We start from the raw sequence: 17,992 nt of genomic DNA on the forward strand, positions 1-17,992 counted from the left end.
CAGATGACTGAGGAGAACAGTTTAGTAATTGCACAAGATATTGCACCCTGTTGACTTGCAGGATAGCGTTCAGGCCAAAAGAAGATGTGACTCCTCAAATTATTTGGCGTTAAGTATATTTGTTGTTGTTGTTATGTGCGAAGTCGTGTCCGACCCATCGCGACCCCATGGACAATGATCCTCCAGGCCTTCCTGTCCTCTACCATTCCCCGGAGTCCATTTAAGTTTGAACCTACTGCTTCAGTGACTCCATCCATCCACCTCATTCTCTGTCGTCCCCTTCTTCTTTTGCCCTCGATCTCTCCCAGCATTAGGCTCTTCTCCAGGGAGTCCTTCCTTCTCATGAGGTGGCCAAAATATTTGAGTTTCATCTTCAGGATCTGGCCTTCTAAAGAGCAGTCAGGGCTGATCTCCTCTAGGACTGACTGGTTTGTTCGTCTTGCAGTCCAAGGGACTCGCAAGAGTCTTCTCCAGCACCAGAGTTCAAAAGCCTCAATTCTTTGACGCTCGGCCTTCCTTATGGTCCAACTTTCGCAGCCATACATTGCAACTGGGAAGACCATAGCCTTGACTAAACGCACTTTTGTTGGCAGGGTGATGTCTCTGCTTTTTAGGATGCTGTCTAGATTTGCCATAGCTTTCCTCCCCAGGAGCAAGCGTCTTTTAATTTCTTTGCTGCAGTCCCCATCTGCAGTGATCTTGGAGCCCAGGAAAATAAAATCTGTCACTATCTCCATTTCTTCCCCTTCTATTTGCCAGGAATTGAGAGGGCCGGATGCCATGATCTTTGTTTTCTTGATGTTGAGTTTCAAGCCAACTTTGGCACTCTCCTCCTTCACCCGCATCAACAGGCTCTTTAGTTCCTCTTCACTTTCTGTCATTAGAGTGGTATCATCTGCATATCTGAGGTTGTTGATATTTCTCCCTGCAATCTTGATCCCAATTTGTGACTCCTCTAATCCCGCATTTCTCATGATGTGCTCTGCATACAAGTTAAATAGGCAAGGCGACAGTATACAGCCTTGCCGAACTCCTTTCTCAATTTTGAACCAGTCAGTGATTCCATGTTCAGTTCTCACTGTTGCTTCTTGACCTGCATATAAATTTCTCAAGAGACAAATAAGATGCTCTGGTATTCCCATCTCTTTAAGAACTTGCCACAATTTGTTGTGCTCCACACAATCAAAGGCTTTAGCATAGTCAATGAAGCAGAAGTAGACGTTCTTCTGGTACTCCCTAGCTTTCTCCATGATCCAGCGTATGTTGGCAATTTGATCTCTAGTTCCTCTGCCTCTTCGAAATCCTGCCTGTACTTCTGGAAGTTCTCGGTCCACATATTGCTGGAGCCTAGCTTGTAGGATTTTGAGCATAACTTTGCTAGCATGAGAAATTAGTGCGATGGTGCGGTAGTTTGAACATTCTTTGGCATTGCCCTTCTTTGGGATTGGAATGTAAACTGACCTTTTCCAATCCTGTGGCCATTGTTGAGTTTTCCAAATTTGCTGGCATATTGAGTGTAGCACTTTTACTGCATCGTCCTTTAAGATTTTGAATAGTTCAACTGGAATGCTGTCACTACCACTAGCTTTATTGTTGCTCAGACTTCCTAAGGCCCATTTGACTTCACATTCCAGGATGTCTGGCTCCAGGTCAGTAACTACCCCATTGTGGTCATCAGGGATGTTAAGCTCGCTCTTGTATAGTTCTTCTGTATAATTTTGCCACCTTTGTTTGATCTCTTCTGCTTCTGTGAGGTCCCTACCATTTTGGTCCCTTATCATACCCATCTTTGCATGAAACGTTCTCTTCATATCTCCAATTTTCTTGAAAAGATCTCTGGTCCTCCCCATTCTATTGTTTTCTTCTATTTGTTTGCACTGTTCATTTAAGAAGGCATTCTTATCTCTTCTAGCTTTTCTCTGGAATTCTGCATTCAATTGGGTGTATCTTTCTCTTTCTCCCTTGCCTTTCACTTCCCTTCTCTCCTTAGCTATTTGTAAAGCTTCCTCAGACAGCCATTTTGATTTCTTGCATTTCTTTTTCTTTGGGATGGTTTTAGCTGCTACCTCTTGTACAATGTTGCGAACCTCCGTCCATAGTTCTTCAGGCACTCTGTCTATCAGATCTAATTCCTTAAATCTATTTGTCACCTCCACTGTGTATTCGTCAGGGATATGATTTAGTTCATACCTGAGTGGCCTAGTGCTTTTCCCTACTTTCTTCAATTTAAGCCTAAATTTTGCAACAAGAAGCTCATGATCTGAACCACAATCAGCTCCTGGTCTTGTTTTTATTGACTGGATAGAACTTTTCCATCTTTGGCTGCAGAGCACATAGTCAATCTGATTTCTGTGTTGACCGTCTGGTGATGTCCATGTGTAGAGTCGTCTCTTGGGTTGCTGGAAAAGAGTGTTTGCTATGACCATTGTATTCTCTTGACAAAATTCTACCAGCCTGTGCCCTGCTTCATTTTGTACTCCAAGGCCAAACTTGCCTGTTATCCCGGTTATCTTTTGGCTTCCTACTTTAGCATTCCAATCCCCCATGATGATAAGCACATCATTTTTGGGCGTTGCTTCTAGAAGGTGTTGTAGGGCTTCATAGAACTGATCAACTTCATCCTCTTCAGCAGCAGTGGTTGGGGCGTAGACCTGGATCACTGTGATGTTGAATGGTTTGCCTTGGATTCGAACTGAGATCATTCTGTCATTTTGGGGATTGTATCCCAAGACTGCTTTTCCTACTCTCTTATTGATTATGAATGCTACTCCATTTCTTCTGCGAGATTCTTGTCCACAGTAGTATACCTGATGGTCATCTGAATTAAATTCACCCATTCCTGTCCATTTTAGTTCACTGATTCCTAAAATGTCGATGTTCAGTCTTCTCATTTCTTGTTTAACCAAGTCCAGCTTGCCTTGATTCATGGATCTGACGTTCCAGGTTCCTATGGAATAAAAATCTTTACAGCATCGGACTGTCTTTTCGCCACCAGTTACTTCCACAACTGAGCGTCCTTTCGGCTTTGGCCCAGCCGCTTCATTCATTCTGGCGCTACTCGTACTAGCCGTCTGCTCATCCCCAGTAGCATATTGGACACCTTCCGACCTGAGGGGCTCATCTTCCAGCGTCATATCGTTATGCCTATTGGAACTGTCCATAGAGTTTTCATGGCAAAGATACTGGAGTGGTTTGCCATTGCCTTCTCCAGTGGATCACCTTTTGTCAGAGCTCTCAGCTATGACCTGTCCGTCTTGGTTGGCCCTGCACGGCATAGCTCATAGCTTCACTGAACTACGCAAGCCCCCTTGCCACAACAAGGCAGCGATCCTTGAAGGGGGTTTAAGTATATAGGGCATAGCTTAATTTATAGGAACAACCTCCCTCTGGAGGGTTGGCCTGGCACAGGAGGGTTGGCCTGGAAGGTTGGCTTGGCCTTACCTGCAGCCATCTGGCTGCTCAATTCCAGTTCCCTGAGGCCCCCTGAGACCCGCAGCAATCCCATATGGGGGAGCGGGTCCCTTGCTTACTGGGAATCCTTCCCCTGGGGAAGCGGCCTTTTACAGGGAGGCCAATGAAGCACCCACCTCATTTGGCTCCCTCTCACCCGCCCGGCCAACTAGCCCTTGGCGTCCCAGCCAGGTCAGTCACACTCACTGTTTGCCAACATCTTATTGAGGTTCCCCAATCCACCAGGGAGTCCAGTATGCAAACCGGACTCCCTGCCAACAAGCTCTTCCCCATGCCCTAAACTGTAGCTGTGACAGAAAACAAACTTTGCTTCAGAGAACTTGCAACGCAAACCAGTAAACACAAAACAACTTTTATAATACAGGGAGGGAGAGCTGTCCCTGGTGGCTACTTGGACAGAGAGGTGGGCTGTTAGCACATGGCAGCTTTTATAGCCGCCTGAGCCTCACCTCCCCCAAAGCACACTGTCACTTTCGGTCCGCTCTCCGCATCGTCAATGGACATCTCAGGTGAGTTGTGGATGCTTTTTATGCAAATATTCACATGCCTGCAGATAGACGGCCCAAAGTACAGTCACTGGAACCCAAGTGGACCGGAATTAAAAAGGATAAAACACATGATACACAAAGAAAGGACACCACAGCTGTATGAGCTATTGCATTAACACTCCATGAGCAGCATGAACATACTGTTAATAGTAGTCAATTACTATGCAAATATCCTGTAATTGTGCTTGTTAAAAGCTGAGCATAGTCTGATGACATTTAAAAAGAAGAAATGAAAAATGACTAGTACATGATGCAGGTTAATTGTTATGAAAGAATATCAGAATTCTCTCGTCCTTTACAGTCCTTATAATGGTGCAAGCAGAAAAGAGCAAATTTAAATCTTTAAAACTAGCATGTAAAAAGTCTTGGATTTATATAATTATGCTTTTGCTGTCTAAGATTAATCAGGCAAGTTAATGATGCAAAAAATTACATTTATAATTCGGTCTGCATACATCTGTACTGCAAGCTAAAATCTAAGTGCTATTAAGGTAAATGGAATTAATGGGCTGTCCCCAACAATCTTCATATCTATCACTTACTAATTAATATTGTTCTGTAAAGGATAATTTGAGATGAGAAAAACATACAAAAGCAACAAGACTAAACTTGCATCAGACATGGCTGGACCTGCAGATTAGAAGAAATGGTTTTCTGGGCTTCTACTTCATGAGAAATTGCCAAGTAGCACTGAAATCAGCAAAAAAAAAAAAAAAGTAAGTAATTCATTATGGCAGCCAAGTTATTATCTCCCTCAAGAATGAACTTTTGTGAGAAATGTCAACTTCAGCTAATAACTGAAGGACCAAGTAAGAGAAGCTATAAAATGTGATAGTTAAATTACAACAGAAAAAATGGATCCTTTTAGACAATTCAACACATTTATTATCAAATTCCTTGTATAAATTAAAAACGTTCATACCAATGAATTTATCAGAGAGAATGGGTTGTGGATGAATGGTAGAATATCTGATTTGCATACAGAAGGCCTTATGTACACGTTCTGCCTTGTCAGGCCGCACCTAATTGGCTGGGTAGGGTGCCGATTTAGAAGGCAAGCCAGAGCACAGGGTCCAGTACAGGAGGTTGGGAGCCAAGGGAGACAGTTCATGCAGTAGGCAGGGTGGAGAGCAGTGGTAAGCTGAGCTGGGAGAGTGTCAAAAGGCAAACCAGAACAGAGTAGGAAGCCAGTGCCAGGGGTCAGAAACCAGGAGTGTAGTTGAAAGCAGAGGCTGGGAATCCAGAGCCAGGAACGATGTCAGGAGCCAAATCTGAGCCAGGAGTGTAGTTGGGAACTGAAGCTGAAGTCAGGAACAGGGAGACAGTTGAGCAGATCTTCACTGTAGCAAACTGGATTGTTTGGTAAGATGGGCAGGAAATGTACATGTTGCACACATAGAGGACCTCGCTCCAAGTTCTTCCTGAAATACACCAGAGCAGGGTGGAGCAGCCCTCAGCCAGAGGGTTTGCACCTAGTCCTAATCCTCATAAGAGGAAAAAGTTGAAGCTGAGCCCCATCTACCTTGATAGTGAACTGCCAGGTATGCCAATCTTCTGACAGATGTCAAGGTTGCTGATGCTCTGGTGAGTGTCCTGGACTCACAGGGGTCTTGGCCTGATGACATCATAGCTGTTAGTCTGGTCAGTCCCTGGGGCTAGAAGAAGTCTTCTCCCGGGGCTTGATGTAAACCAGTATATAGGGCTGAGTATCATCTTGGATCACCTGTGACCTCTGGGGTGCCCGCAGGTGCCAGAGACAGAAGTGCATCAGACATGAGCATGAACTCAATCATGGAATCATCAGTATAAAAAATCCCAGTGATGTTGAAAGACCTCCACTTGACAACCTGTAGAGTTGCTGCCAGTCAGAATAGACAATATCAGCCATGACTGAATTGGTTCCTAGTGTACATCCTACCTGAATGTAAAAGGAACAAAAGCCCTCAACTCAATTCAAGTCTCCCTTACCTTTACCTTAGTCTCTTATTGCTTGCGGGTTTTAATGCTTCTTCCTCATGACATCGGCAGCAACCCGTAGCTCTCCAATGAGTTTTCATCCTCTTTGCTGCAGACTAGAGGGAGGTGAGTAGCGGGCTACCTCAGGGCTTGGTGCTCGGTCCGGTACTTTTTTAGCATATTTATTAATGATCTAGATGAGGGGGGTGGAGGGACTACTCATCAAGTGTGCAGAGGACACCAAATTGGGAGGACTGGCAAATACTCCAGAAGATAGAGACAGAGTTCAACGAGATCTGAACACAATGAAAAAATGGGCAAATGAGAACAAGATGCAATTTAATAAAGGTAAGTGTAAAGTTCTGCATCTGGGTCAGAAAAATGAAAAGCATGCCTACTGGATGGGGGATACGCTTCTAGGTAGCAGTGTGTGTGAACGAGACCTTGGGGTACTTGTGGATTGTAAGCTAAATATGGGCAGACAGTGTGATGCAGCGGTAAAAAAGGCAAATGCCATTTTGGGCTGTATCAACAAGGGCATCACATCAAAATCACAAGATATCAGAGTCCCATTGTATACGGCACTGGTCAGACCACACCTGGAGTACTGTGTGCAATTCTGGAGGCCTCACTTCAAGAAGGACATAGATAAAATTGAAAGGGTACAGAGGAGAGCGATGAGGATGATCTGGGGCTAAGGGACCAAGCCCTATGAAGATAGGTTGAGGGACTTGGGAATGTTAAGCCTGGAGAAAAGGAGGTTGAGAGGGGACATGATAGCCCTCTATAAGTATTTGAAAGGTTGTCACTTGGAGGAGGGCAGGATGCTGTTTCTGTTGGCTGCAGAGGAAAGGACGTGCAGTAATGGGTTTAAACTACAAGTACAACGATATAGGCTAGATATCAGGAAAAAGTTTTCACAGTCAAGAGTAGTTCAGCAGTAGAACAGGCTGCCTAAGGAGGTGGTGAGCTCCCCCTCACTGGCAATCTTCAAGCAAAGGTTGGATACACACTTTTCTTGGATGCTTTAGGATGCTTTGGGCTGATCCTGTGTACTGTCATGTTCTCTTCAGAGAGCACAGGGATTGGGCAGCAACCAAATTGAAAACACATTCCTGTGGGGTAGTGGGGTATGAACGGGAAAAGAAGGGGACAGTATGTGGTGAAACAGACAACTCTGTATTTGCATCCATGTTCTTTATTTTAAATCTTTATTGTGAGCACACAATCATCAGGATCCAATTACTGTGGCAAGCCTATAAGAATTCTATCTGAACATAAAGTGAGACCATTATACAAAGAATCCCGAAAAGAGAGCTAAAGAAATATTTTATTGTTGTCGGTGTGATCCTGTAGAAATGTGGAAGTATATTAAAAAAAAAACACTTTTACTGTTGTGGTGTGTCCCCTTAGCGAAAAGGAATTGTTTTTTTTTAATTAATTTTGGGACTTGGGAGGAATGGAAGTTTGAGTCCCCAAAACAACTGTTGTAGGGATTGGTGGCTTGTATAGATTGACAACCCAAGGAGCGGGGGGAAACATGCTGGTTGTCCACACATCTGGCTTCTTGGCCACCTCATTAAGAGGCAAAAAGCAAAACAAGATGGTGGGTAATCATTTTAGAGTCTGCCATCAGGAAGCGTGCAAATGTGTGGTTTATTATCGCACGTTCACAGGCAGGAGTCGGCGCACATTATCCGCCTCCGTGAGAAAATGGTCGATGTGATTTTCTTTTGTTTTCTGTAAGTTTTTTGTATTTTAAAGCTGGGGTCGTCAACCTCCGGTCCATGGCCCAGTACCAGGCCGCGAAGGCCTCGGTACTGGGCCGGCAGCAGCCGTGCCTGCCTCTCGCCCACCCCGCAGCGAGAAGCTCGCCATGTCGCAAATGAAGCAGCCGTTAAAGCGGCTGCCAAAGCAGCCGCTTCACTTGCAGCCCGGCTAGCTTCTCGCTGTGAGAGGAGGGGAAGAGGCAGGCATGGCCACCGGTGCGGCTGCCAGTGCAGCCGCCGGCACACCAGCGCAGCCGCCAGCAAACCGGCGGATGCAAACATGCGTATGTGGAGCTGCCGCTCATGTGCGTTTGCACCCCTGCTGGTGCAAATGTGTATGCGTGGCAACTCTGCTCATTCACGTTAGCACCCTCTTCTGGTGCAAATGCACATGCATGGAAACTGAGCATGTGTATTTGCACGCAGCTGCCGCATGTGCGTGGCCCCCAGCCCCTGAGGCGGTCCTCAACCGCAAAAAGGTTGGGGACCGCTGTTTTAAAGGTTCTATATGGAAACAACTTTCTTAACCTTGTATTATTTATATCCCAAGAATTTTTAGCTTTGTTGAATTCACATATCAGTGAAAAGTAATTCTATCTAGGGTCGTTCTACTGAGTCAAATGTATTCATCTTTCCTCTAATATCATAACATGAGAAAAAACCACAACTTTGGGTTCTTTTCTCTTCCAATCTCAGTTCCCTCCATTGCGGAGTGATTGTTATGCACACAACACCAAATGAAATCTAAGGAAAGAATTTCAAAAGTTCTGATTTTGATATATTTCTATATTCCAATAAACCTTTTCATTCCCAAATGAGAAATTTTATGGAATAAATACAGTCTGTCAAGAACAAATTAATAAGTTAATAAGCTATCAAATAACACACAGTAGTAATTGAAGATAAATGGTATGTTATACAGAAGAAGACAAAATATGGACATAAAATCAAAGCCAACCAGGGTTTTATATAAATACATTCCGAGTTCCACGGTCACTACAAGTGTTAACTTCAAGGCAGAAGGGGAAATGTGAAATTATGCTGGTGTCTGGCTGCAAATAGGGCAATTTCACACCTGTGCAGGTCACGTTGAGCTTATGCAGCACATACAGCATAAAAGAGGCAGGCAGGACCCATGGCGCCTACAAAGGGGTCCTGGCCTCTTCGCCCAGCACAACGCAGCTTCCCTCCTTCCCACCTTATGTGATGTGTAGACAGCCTCAAGGCTGTGTCTGTGGTGAATGTTTAATATTTTGTCACAGCTGTGGGTTTCACATGGGATGGAGCCTGTTGGCAGGGTGTCTTGTGGGGGATCGGACTTCCTGGGATTCAGGGCTCCATAAGAGGCAGCACATAAGTGAGCACGGCTGACCTGGATGGGAGGCCAGGAGCTTGTTGCCAGGTGGCCTGGGGGCACCCAAATGAGGTGGGTGCCCATAAGCTCCCCCACATAGCTCATGTCCTGTAGGACTGACTTCAGTAGGCAATGGGATCTGCTCTCCTGTCTGGGAATGGTGTAGATCCCCAGTGCACTTCTGGACTCTGCAGGTTTTGGTGCAGTCCGCTGACTGCTAGGTCAGGCTCCTTTTCCCATGCTGTGCCAACCCTCGCATGGGGAGGTAATAAAGCCGTGGCCTTGTTTATACCCAACAATTGTGTGTCCTGTCTTATTCCACACCAAAATGCCCTCCTGCAAGTCAACTAGGAATAGAAAGGTTGAAAAACACAGCAGAAGATAGAGGCATGATGTATCATGAACAGTGCAGAAAATGGAATTCAGTAAAGAGAAAAAGAAGAATTTGTTTTTGTACCCTGTATTTCACTACCAAAAGGAGTCCCAAAGTGGCTTACTATTGCCACCTTTCCTCTCTCCACAACAGACACCCTGCAATTCGGTGGAGTTGAGACAGCACTGAAAAAACTGTAGCTGGCCTAAGGTCAACCAGCTGGCTTTATGTGGAGGAGTTGAGAATCAAATCCAGTGCTCCAGATTAGAGTTTACCACCCTTAACTACTACATCAAACTGGCTCTCTGGAGGAGGATAAACATACAGTAAACATTGGAGTAGACAATAATCATATTCTTTTACAGAGAAGTGTCCCCTGGAACCATTTCAGTATACTACAGCCCTATGTCCGTTGTTTAAAAAGACCTCCTGACGAATTATGTATTAATAAAAAGATCATAGCTCTAGCTGGGTTATTTGTTTCTCAACTTTCCCCCCTTCTTTCTGTATTGTTAGGTGTATTGGTTGTAGGCTGCCCCCCCCCCACACACACACACTTTTTTCGTTTTTATTCCTCAGGCTTGCCAGCTAGCATTACCTCCATCTTGTCAGGATTCACCTTCAACTTATTCACTCTTTGCCATATAACTACTGCAGTTACACAGTGGGTATGATACCTCTTCCACGTCCCTAGGCAATTTGCATAAAGAGATGTAGAGCTGAATGTCATCAGCATACTGATGAAACCTAACTCCAAAGCCATTAATATTTCCTCCTGATAGTGACAGAATAGCATAAGAGATAGGATTGAGCTTTGAGGAATTCCACAGGGCAAATCCACACTGATGAAAACTGGCCTGAATCTGCACGGAGCTTTTATTCCAATCCCAAATCGACTCAATCCCTGCCATCTACACTGAATGCAATTTCCATTTTGATTTGGGACGATTTAAATTTTCCCTCTGCAACAAGCTTGATTGATCCAGAGGAAGACCCGAGTTCAAATCGATCTGAATTCAGCAGGATCCACAACGGAATAAACAAACTAAGTGCAGAATCAGCCCTGGTGTCCGACAGCAACTCTCTTGAGTGCAATACATAAGAAACAATTTAAACTGCTCCAAAACACATCTTTTGACATCTATGTCTATCTCCAAACATCCCAACAAGATGGCAGTTGTCCACAGTATGAAAGGCTGCATTAAGAGCAGAAAAGAGTCATGGCCCTTCTCAGTGGATCCAAGCACCATCAAGCTATAGAAAGTGCTAGCCAAATGGTATACATCTCTGTTTCAAGAAGGTTCAGCCTCCAGTTTTGTAGCAGTGACGGTAGTTGTTCCAACTCTGTGTCATGTCTTTTAAGGCTAATTCTGACCCTCTTGTACAAGCTCTCTTGCAAACTTTTCCAAACTGGGTTTCTGCCTAGTTAATTGAAGCACGCAACAAGCATATGTTCTGCTCAAGTAACTGCGTGAGGTTCAAAGTATCATATCTAAACAGTCTGCAATCTTTCATGCCTTCAAGGCACCATAGTCCTGGAAATGACTCTTTAATTTCAAGCCAACATAAAACTTTAATTTATTGAAAAGTGCTGCTGCTTTTTGATGGGAAGGCAATTTCTATGCACTCACTGGAGAATTATGTCAAGGCTTAATTAAAAGCAGCAATTCACATATGAACTTCATCCATCCCTACTTAAATTTGTCCGAGTTTTGGATACAAAGAAGAGAAGAATGGCTTAAACATTGCTGTAATGTGTACAGTGGACTTATATATGCAGTGATTTCAATGGAAAAGGTGTCGTTTAGCAGTGAGATTTTACTAGTAAGGAAGCTTGGCTAGACAGCCATGCAGCCTGTTTTTCATTATCACTTCTCTGCTATCTTTAGAGGCCTCCTCCCTGGGTAGGATGTACTCTATGAATTCCTGTATTTAGGGAGTTGTTATTCTAAACAAGTGTGAGCCAAGGTAAAAGAGACTGGAAGAGTGGGAAAGGGTTAATATAAACAAATGTAAGTATATGTAATTAAGAATCATAGCCATTGAGGTTGAGAACTAGGAGCTTAAACCACAGGCATCATGGAAGAAACAAGTTGTGAGAAAGGATTATTTCTATGGCTACCTGAAAGATATGAGGTTTTTCTAGGCCCTGAACACCTATGTAAAAAATGAATGAGGGCAAAATTAAGTCTACTTCTGAGGAATGGGGTGCCATCATGGTGTCACTGCCCAAGGGAAACGCAGAAGAGTACAATTTTTATTTCCATGCCTTTTCATTTTTATTCATGTATCATCTGATTCAGTTTGCTTCCATAGTCTATTGTGCAATAGTGTAAGGTGACCAGATTTTAACATTGGTAAAGTGGGACACCATTGACTGGGGGGGGGGGAGAAGTTCTTGATTAAAAATTTGGTCTATATGGAGCAACAAAAAGTTTCCTAGAATGCATAGAAGGCAAAAATAGTATAGTATATAATATATATACTATATATATATAGTATATATATTTTATATATATAGTATATATATAAAATATATTTTTTAATTTCAATGTAAGTACAATTTGCCAGGTACCCCCAGATGTCCCTCGAAAAGTGGGACAATCTGGTCACCTTACAATAGTGCCTTCCTGTAAACCACTTAATTCATATTGGTAACACTACCAATTGTCTTCCTACTGACAGTCATATACTCATTGGAGTGATGAAAACATGTAAGATCAGAGGTGCTCCTGCTGAAAAGGACTGAATAAACAGTTCTGATGGTCAACAGAGAAGACCTCATGTACATATGAAATGGAATCTGAAAATAAGGATCTGTTATGGGAAAAGACTGTTCCTAGTTGTGGTCAATTTTATGTCAAAATGTAGGGGCACTTGAAGAAACCCATTGTGAATAGAAGGCGCACCATGTAAATATACTGGAATGGAAGTCTATTTTCTAGAGGGGGGGGAACCTTGTAAAAATGTGCTCACCACTTGGTCAACACATGTAGGACAACTGACCCATGGAAAGGTGAGCCAGGCCCCAGAAAGAGTGGGAATTCTGCAACTGGCATATTCTGATGTTCTACCAGACAATGAGTGTATGAATCTTAGAGTTTTTACAGAATAATATATATGTAAGCTATGTAGCAATGAATATTAATCTCATTTAAGATTTCTAAGCTGAGCTTTCATAATAAATGGCTATTGTTAATACATTCACTGTTTATGACTTTTGTAACAAAAGCAGTAATTAAAAAGTAAGCATTGCTAATACAACTGAAGTATTCACTGGCTAATTTCTAATCCTATAAAAAGGAAGCTAAAGAGCTTTTAAAGAAGAGACAGACATTCAAAGAACTTCTGTGTTAGCTTGTTACAACAATCATTTGAATTCATGTTTTAAAAGGTATAAGATATCTGTTTAAGAAAACATCCAAACTTGTTCTCAGGGACATCCATAAACACACAGAAGCAAGCTTTGTGAGTAGCTTAGCTAGCAGTGATGCTAATCGGATCAGACAGAAAAAGCAATCAGGCGTTTCTTTTAAAGTCAAGTGACTGCTCCTGCAATTTACTTCATATCTAAACCTATAAAACATAAACACTATATAACACTGTACACCCTAAACCTACTGATTTCAATATAAGTGTGTAACTCTTATTTAGGGCTGCACTGAAGGCCTTTCCTGAGAATAGATAACTATATTAATCTTTTCCGTGCTCTAGCATTCTAGCTCCCACACTGGAGATGCAACCTATACCATCGACAATATGTATTTAATCTATGCAAATGTTCTAAAATGTATCATGAAGATTCTGTATATCACACAAGGAATTTATCTACAGTTGGAAGATCTATACTATACGATATGTGTTCTCCAAATGTTAATGGAATTTCATTTTGGGTGGGCTTTTAAGTGTATTGGGCCCTTAGGGATAAATAATGGGTTACATACCATGAGAGGAAATGTCTGTGGAATTCATATACATTATGTTTCTCTTGATTTTAAGGTTTATATATCAATAATGCTGTTTCTCATTTAGATACGTACACATCTTTAATTCTTCACTGTTAAAGTATTTGAGCAGAGGCCTCCTGGGTGGAGCCTGTCTGGCCTCCACTTCTGGTCCGCAGGCCAATCAGCAAAGCTGTGTACGTCCTGATTGGCCTGGCTACACTCACAACTGCCCCCAACAACCCGGCGGCAGCCGCCTAATCAGTGTATGTCCCATCCCTGACTGTCTCCTCACAGTTCTTTCACCTCACAGTTCTTTCATTTCATCATTGTCTGTCACCCAGTTTGTTAGCCACCCCTGAAAGCTAACTCCCCACCTTCCTTCAACCCTGCTGTAAAGGAAGCATCTAACAGCCCCTGACTGAGGCAAGGGAGGTGTTTCCGAGAGCAACACAGAGGAGACTATGAGCATACCTGTAGTTTCCTTTGAAGGGAGGAAGTTTTCTCCTTCTGCCTAATAGTTGGCTGACAGGGAGGCCAAAGAAAAGCCCCTTCTCACTTAAAATACTATGGCTGGCCTTGCTGCTGGAGGGAAGACGCAAAAAAGTCATATATAATTCTTCTCTGTGACTCTCCATAGATTTGAGGCGTACCACAAAGGGTTGTTGTGCACATGAAACTGGATGCTGTTGCAAAGGTACTTTTGCCTCCTGTTTCATCTGCACAACAACCTGCATGAAATGCCTTACATGTTTCTTCTGCATAACAACCCTGTCCAACCTCCAAAGCATCCCTTTCTCCCTGGGGAGCTGATCTTTATAGTTCTGGAGATGAGCTGTAATTCCAGGAGCTCTCCTGGCCCCACCTGGAGGTTTGCTACCCCTGGGTTGGAAATATTCCTAGAGGTTTGGAGGAGGGCCTTAAAATTGTATAAATGCCTCAGAGTCCACCGTCCAAAGTAGCCATTTTTGCCTGCAGAGCTGATCATTATAATCTAGATATGAGCAGCTATACTAGAGATGATTGTATTGGCTTGCAGACTGAGGTTAGGGTGGAGTGGTGCAGGTGTGTCCCTCCTGGCTTATGGGCTATGGCCAGCCCTTACCAAAACTTTGTATTTTAGGGTGCAGACAGACAGACAGACCAGTATGGGTCCTGTGAATCTGGAAAGTGCAGGAAGATCTAAATAAATAATATGTACCACCTGAAACTGTCAATGGTGAACACGTAAATGGCTGGAGAGACATGGGAACTGAAGTGACTTTTCTCAAGCTTGGCCTGGTAAATAAAAACCAGTATTTGCCAAGAAGGTCCTATGAAATCAAATTAATTTCAAGTGGAGTTAGCTTTACAGGAAAGTAGATGAGACTTCGGGAGGAACTAGGTGATCCACTTTTATGAGGCAATATCTTGGCCTTGCTGACAACCACCTGGAGGCTGGCATCCCTAAACCTCAGTGGGATCAATGCTACACAGTCACCCCTCCAATGCAGCCATTTTTGCCTGGGGAGCTGACCTTTATAATCTGGAGATAAGCAGCAATTCCAGGAGATCTCCAGGCACCACCTGGAGGTTGGCTGTCCCTGGTCTGGATATATAGTTTGATAGTGGTGTCTCAAAAGTCTGTAATGCCTCCACAGCCAACTAACCAGCCACATGGCACCCCCTGACCTATTTCAGGGCAAGAAAACATTGCAGAGAGGAGGTAAGGTTGCCAGATTGGTGTAGGTTCATGTTCTGCAATTCCACACTACCCAGGCATGCATAAACCTGACTAGGGTTAAGATTGCTGTGCAGAGAGAGAACTCTTCTTAGGGTTGCCAGCTTCCAAATGAGTCACTAAACTCACACCAAACCATGAGCTAGCACCCATTGTATTACAGAATGCAACAGGCTTCACTGCTAGTTTAGGATTAATATTTTTATGACTGAAGGTGCTTAGTGCTGAGAACAGAACACAATAAATCTAAACATGTGGCAGAGGAAACAGAGCCTATTTAAGGATTTAAAATATTTATATGAGGAGTTTTGCTCCATGTCAGGCAGGCAAATGACCCTGAATATTTTCCTTACTGTCAGGTAGTTCTATCAGTGGCTATTAGGCATGGTGACTGGCAGGAACATACTTGTTCAGAGGCAATCGACTCGGCCTCTATGCCATGCCATGCAGTTGGCCCTCAAGAGGAACTGGTTGGCCATTGTGTGAGATAGAGTGCTGGACTAGGTGGACTACTGGGCTTGATCGAGCAACGCTCTTTTTATGTTCTTACTTATGTGACTTAGGCTGGTTGCTTTAGTCATTTGGTACATCTTCATTATACACACAGTACTTTTAGTAATCTAAATTAATGGATGTGTACCTGTATCTTCCTGCTCAGGGCTTTGTAATAGATGCCTGCTTGCACCTTTTTGGCTCAATAGACTTAGAAAGATACAACTCTGGGATTGCACTGTTAAAGATTAAGTCCACAATGGATAACTGGAGTTGTAAAATAATTAATATGTACAATAATGTGATAATTTATCTGTAAAGCTGATTTTTGCCTTCTCTGAATTTAACTGACTACCCCAAATTCTGAAGATTTAGGTAAAGGTAAAGGTATCCCCTGTGCAAGCACCAGGTCATGTCTGACCCTTGGGGCGACGCCCTCTAGCATTTTCATGGCAGACTCAATACGGGGTGGTTTCCCAGTACCTTCCCCAGTCATTACCGTTTACCCCCCAGCAAGCAAGCTGGGTACTCATTTTACCGACCTCGGAAGGATGGAAGGCTGAGTCAACCTTGAGCTGACTGCTGGGATTGAACTCCCAGCCTCAAGGGCAAAGCTTTCAGACTGCATGTCTGCTGCCTTACCACTCAGCGGCACAAGAGGCTCTTTCTGAAGATTTAAAACAGACCAAGACTCTGCATAATTAATTTCCTTACACACAGATAGGATAGCTGTTAAATTTGTTTGTATTTATCATGTTTGTTTTCTTGCTTTTGGTTCGGAGAACACAAAAAGAGAAGAGATCTTCAATACAGTCAGAACAACTCCACTGTCTCCAAAAGGAAGGAAAATATACATATGTAGACTTGTTATTTTGGCACAAAATCAGCACATAAAACACCTTTCCCCACTCAAAGTCCCTTGCTTTAAAAATCACTTTGAAGCATATTATAAAATATAGTAACAAATTCTTAGCAGATGACATTCTATAAAAGTTCTATATTAGACATTTGAAGACAAGTATTCTGAACCAATTCAGCCTTGCTTTTCTTGTGCATGCTTTGAATAAGGCAAAAAACCCTTTACGGTTGCACAATATTAAAAATTTAAGCTATTGGGAGTCTCTGTAGAAGGTATCTTCCCAGGCCCTAATTCATGGTCAAGTCTTCCCTATGACAGGGAAATAGTAATTTTTTTTCAACGGTTAGGTAAGTAGATCAATTTGATAAGTAATTTCTTTCTTTCATGCAATTGAAAATAATTAAAATGTAGAATTTATTACAATGGCCACTGCTATTGAAGGCTTTATAAAGGATTATTATACATGTTCATAAAAAATGGCTCTATCAATGGCTGTTAGACACAATAGCTACACATGGAACTGAATTGTTCAGAGGGAGCAGACTTACTTCTCCAATCAGTAGACTTCCAAAGTTAGCCCCTACCTCTTTTGAATCTTCTCTACCCAGAGCCAGCCCTGGTAATTTTTTGGATATAACTGAGTTGCAGAACTGTGGCCAAGAGATGTGCATATTCTTGTTCTGAAACTACACAGAAAAGGGAAGAAAGTTGGAACACAAATTCCTGAAACACTCTAATGCAGTGAATGAAAATTGACGGTTCACCTCATCAGTGAAAGATGCCTTCCTACCTTCAGGACTACTCAGGTAAACAATTTTTTACTGTATATTGAAATATAATTCATACATTCATTAAGAAAATGTAGCCCATTTTAAATGGCATTCCCAGTTTTTGCTTCAGCACTCTGAATTAGAGAATAAATACCACCGGCTCTAACACTTGACATGTCTGAGTAAACGGAATATTTGATTCTAAATAAATAATCTTTTCTGCTTTGCAATTCTGAAAGAGACATTTTCCCACAGTTTATTTATAATGATGACAAAATTACTGTCTGCCATAAAATTACCCTTGGGAGATTATCAGAAATTTCCTACTTCCCAACCTTGTAATGCTTGTTTGAGAACATTCAGAGTGGTTTAATACTAGTTCTTTTTCAGTTATCTTACGCAAATGTGAAAAGACCTTTCATTGTCCATGGCTAAGCCAAAACGATGCCACTTTTGTGTAACACAGCAGCAGCAAACTGTCATTCACAGCATACCCTGAGCATATCCAGTTGGGTGCGTTGGTCACTGGTTATCACTCTTTTGGCGGAGTTCTTTAGCCTTGATCAATTATTGGATTTCCCCCCCCCCCATCTTTTCTCCGTGATGTTTCTTGTTAAGTAACTGGCTAAGGATAATTTTTTTCTCCCTCTCTCGTTTGTTTACAACTTTGGCAGAAGAAACAGTATCGGTATTAGAAAATACCATTATTAAGGAGAGCTAGATTGGGAGGTAACTG

At 42.7% G+C, this 17,992-nt stretch overlaps 1 protein-coding gene across 8 annotated transcripts in view; it reads right to left on the reverse strand.

Annotated features, from left to right (window-relative positions):
* ZNF385D (zinc finger protein 385D) overlaps positions 1–17,992 on the reverse strand; it is a 411,072-nt gene that overhangs the window by 126,345 nt on the left and 266,735 nt on the right. For 5 of the 8 annotated variants that reach the window (XM_077302505.1, XM_077302502.1, XM_077302504.1 and 2 more), the window contains one exon: positions 17,035–17,172. The exons of 2 other annotated variants lie outside the window; for them this stretch is intronic. In XM_077302505.1, the coding sequence (XP_077158620.1) occupies positions 17,035–17,172 (138 nt within the window). The remainder of the gene's footprint in view (positions 1–17,034; positions 17,173–17,992) is intronic. One more of the 8 variants, XM_077302503.1, reaches the window with a different exon arrangement.

The sequence above is a fragment of the Paroedura picta genome, chromosome 11 (genome assembly GCF_049243985.1).
Source record: "Paroedura picta isolate Pp20150507F chromosome 11, Ppicta_v3.0, whole genome shotgun sequence".
Lineage (NCBI taxonomy): Eukaryota > Metazoa > Chordata > Lepidosauria > Squamata > Gekkonidae > Paroedura > Paroedura picta.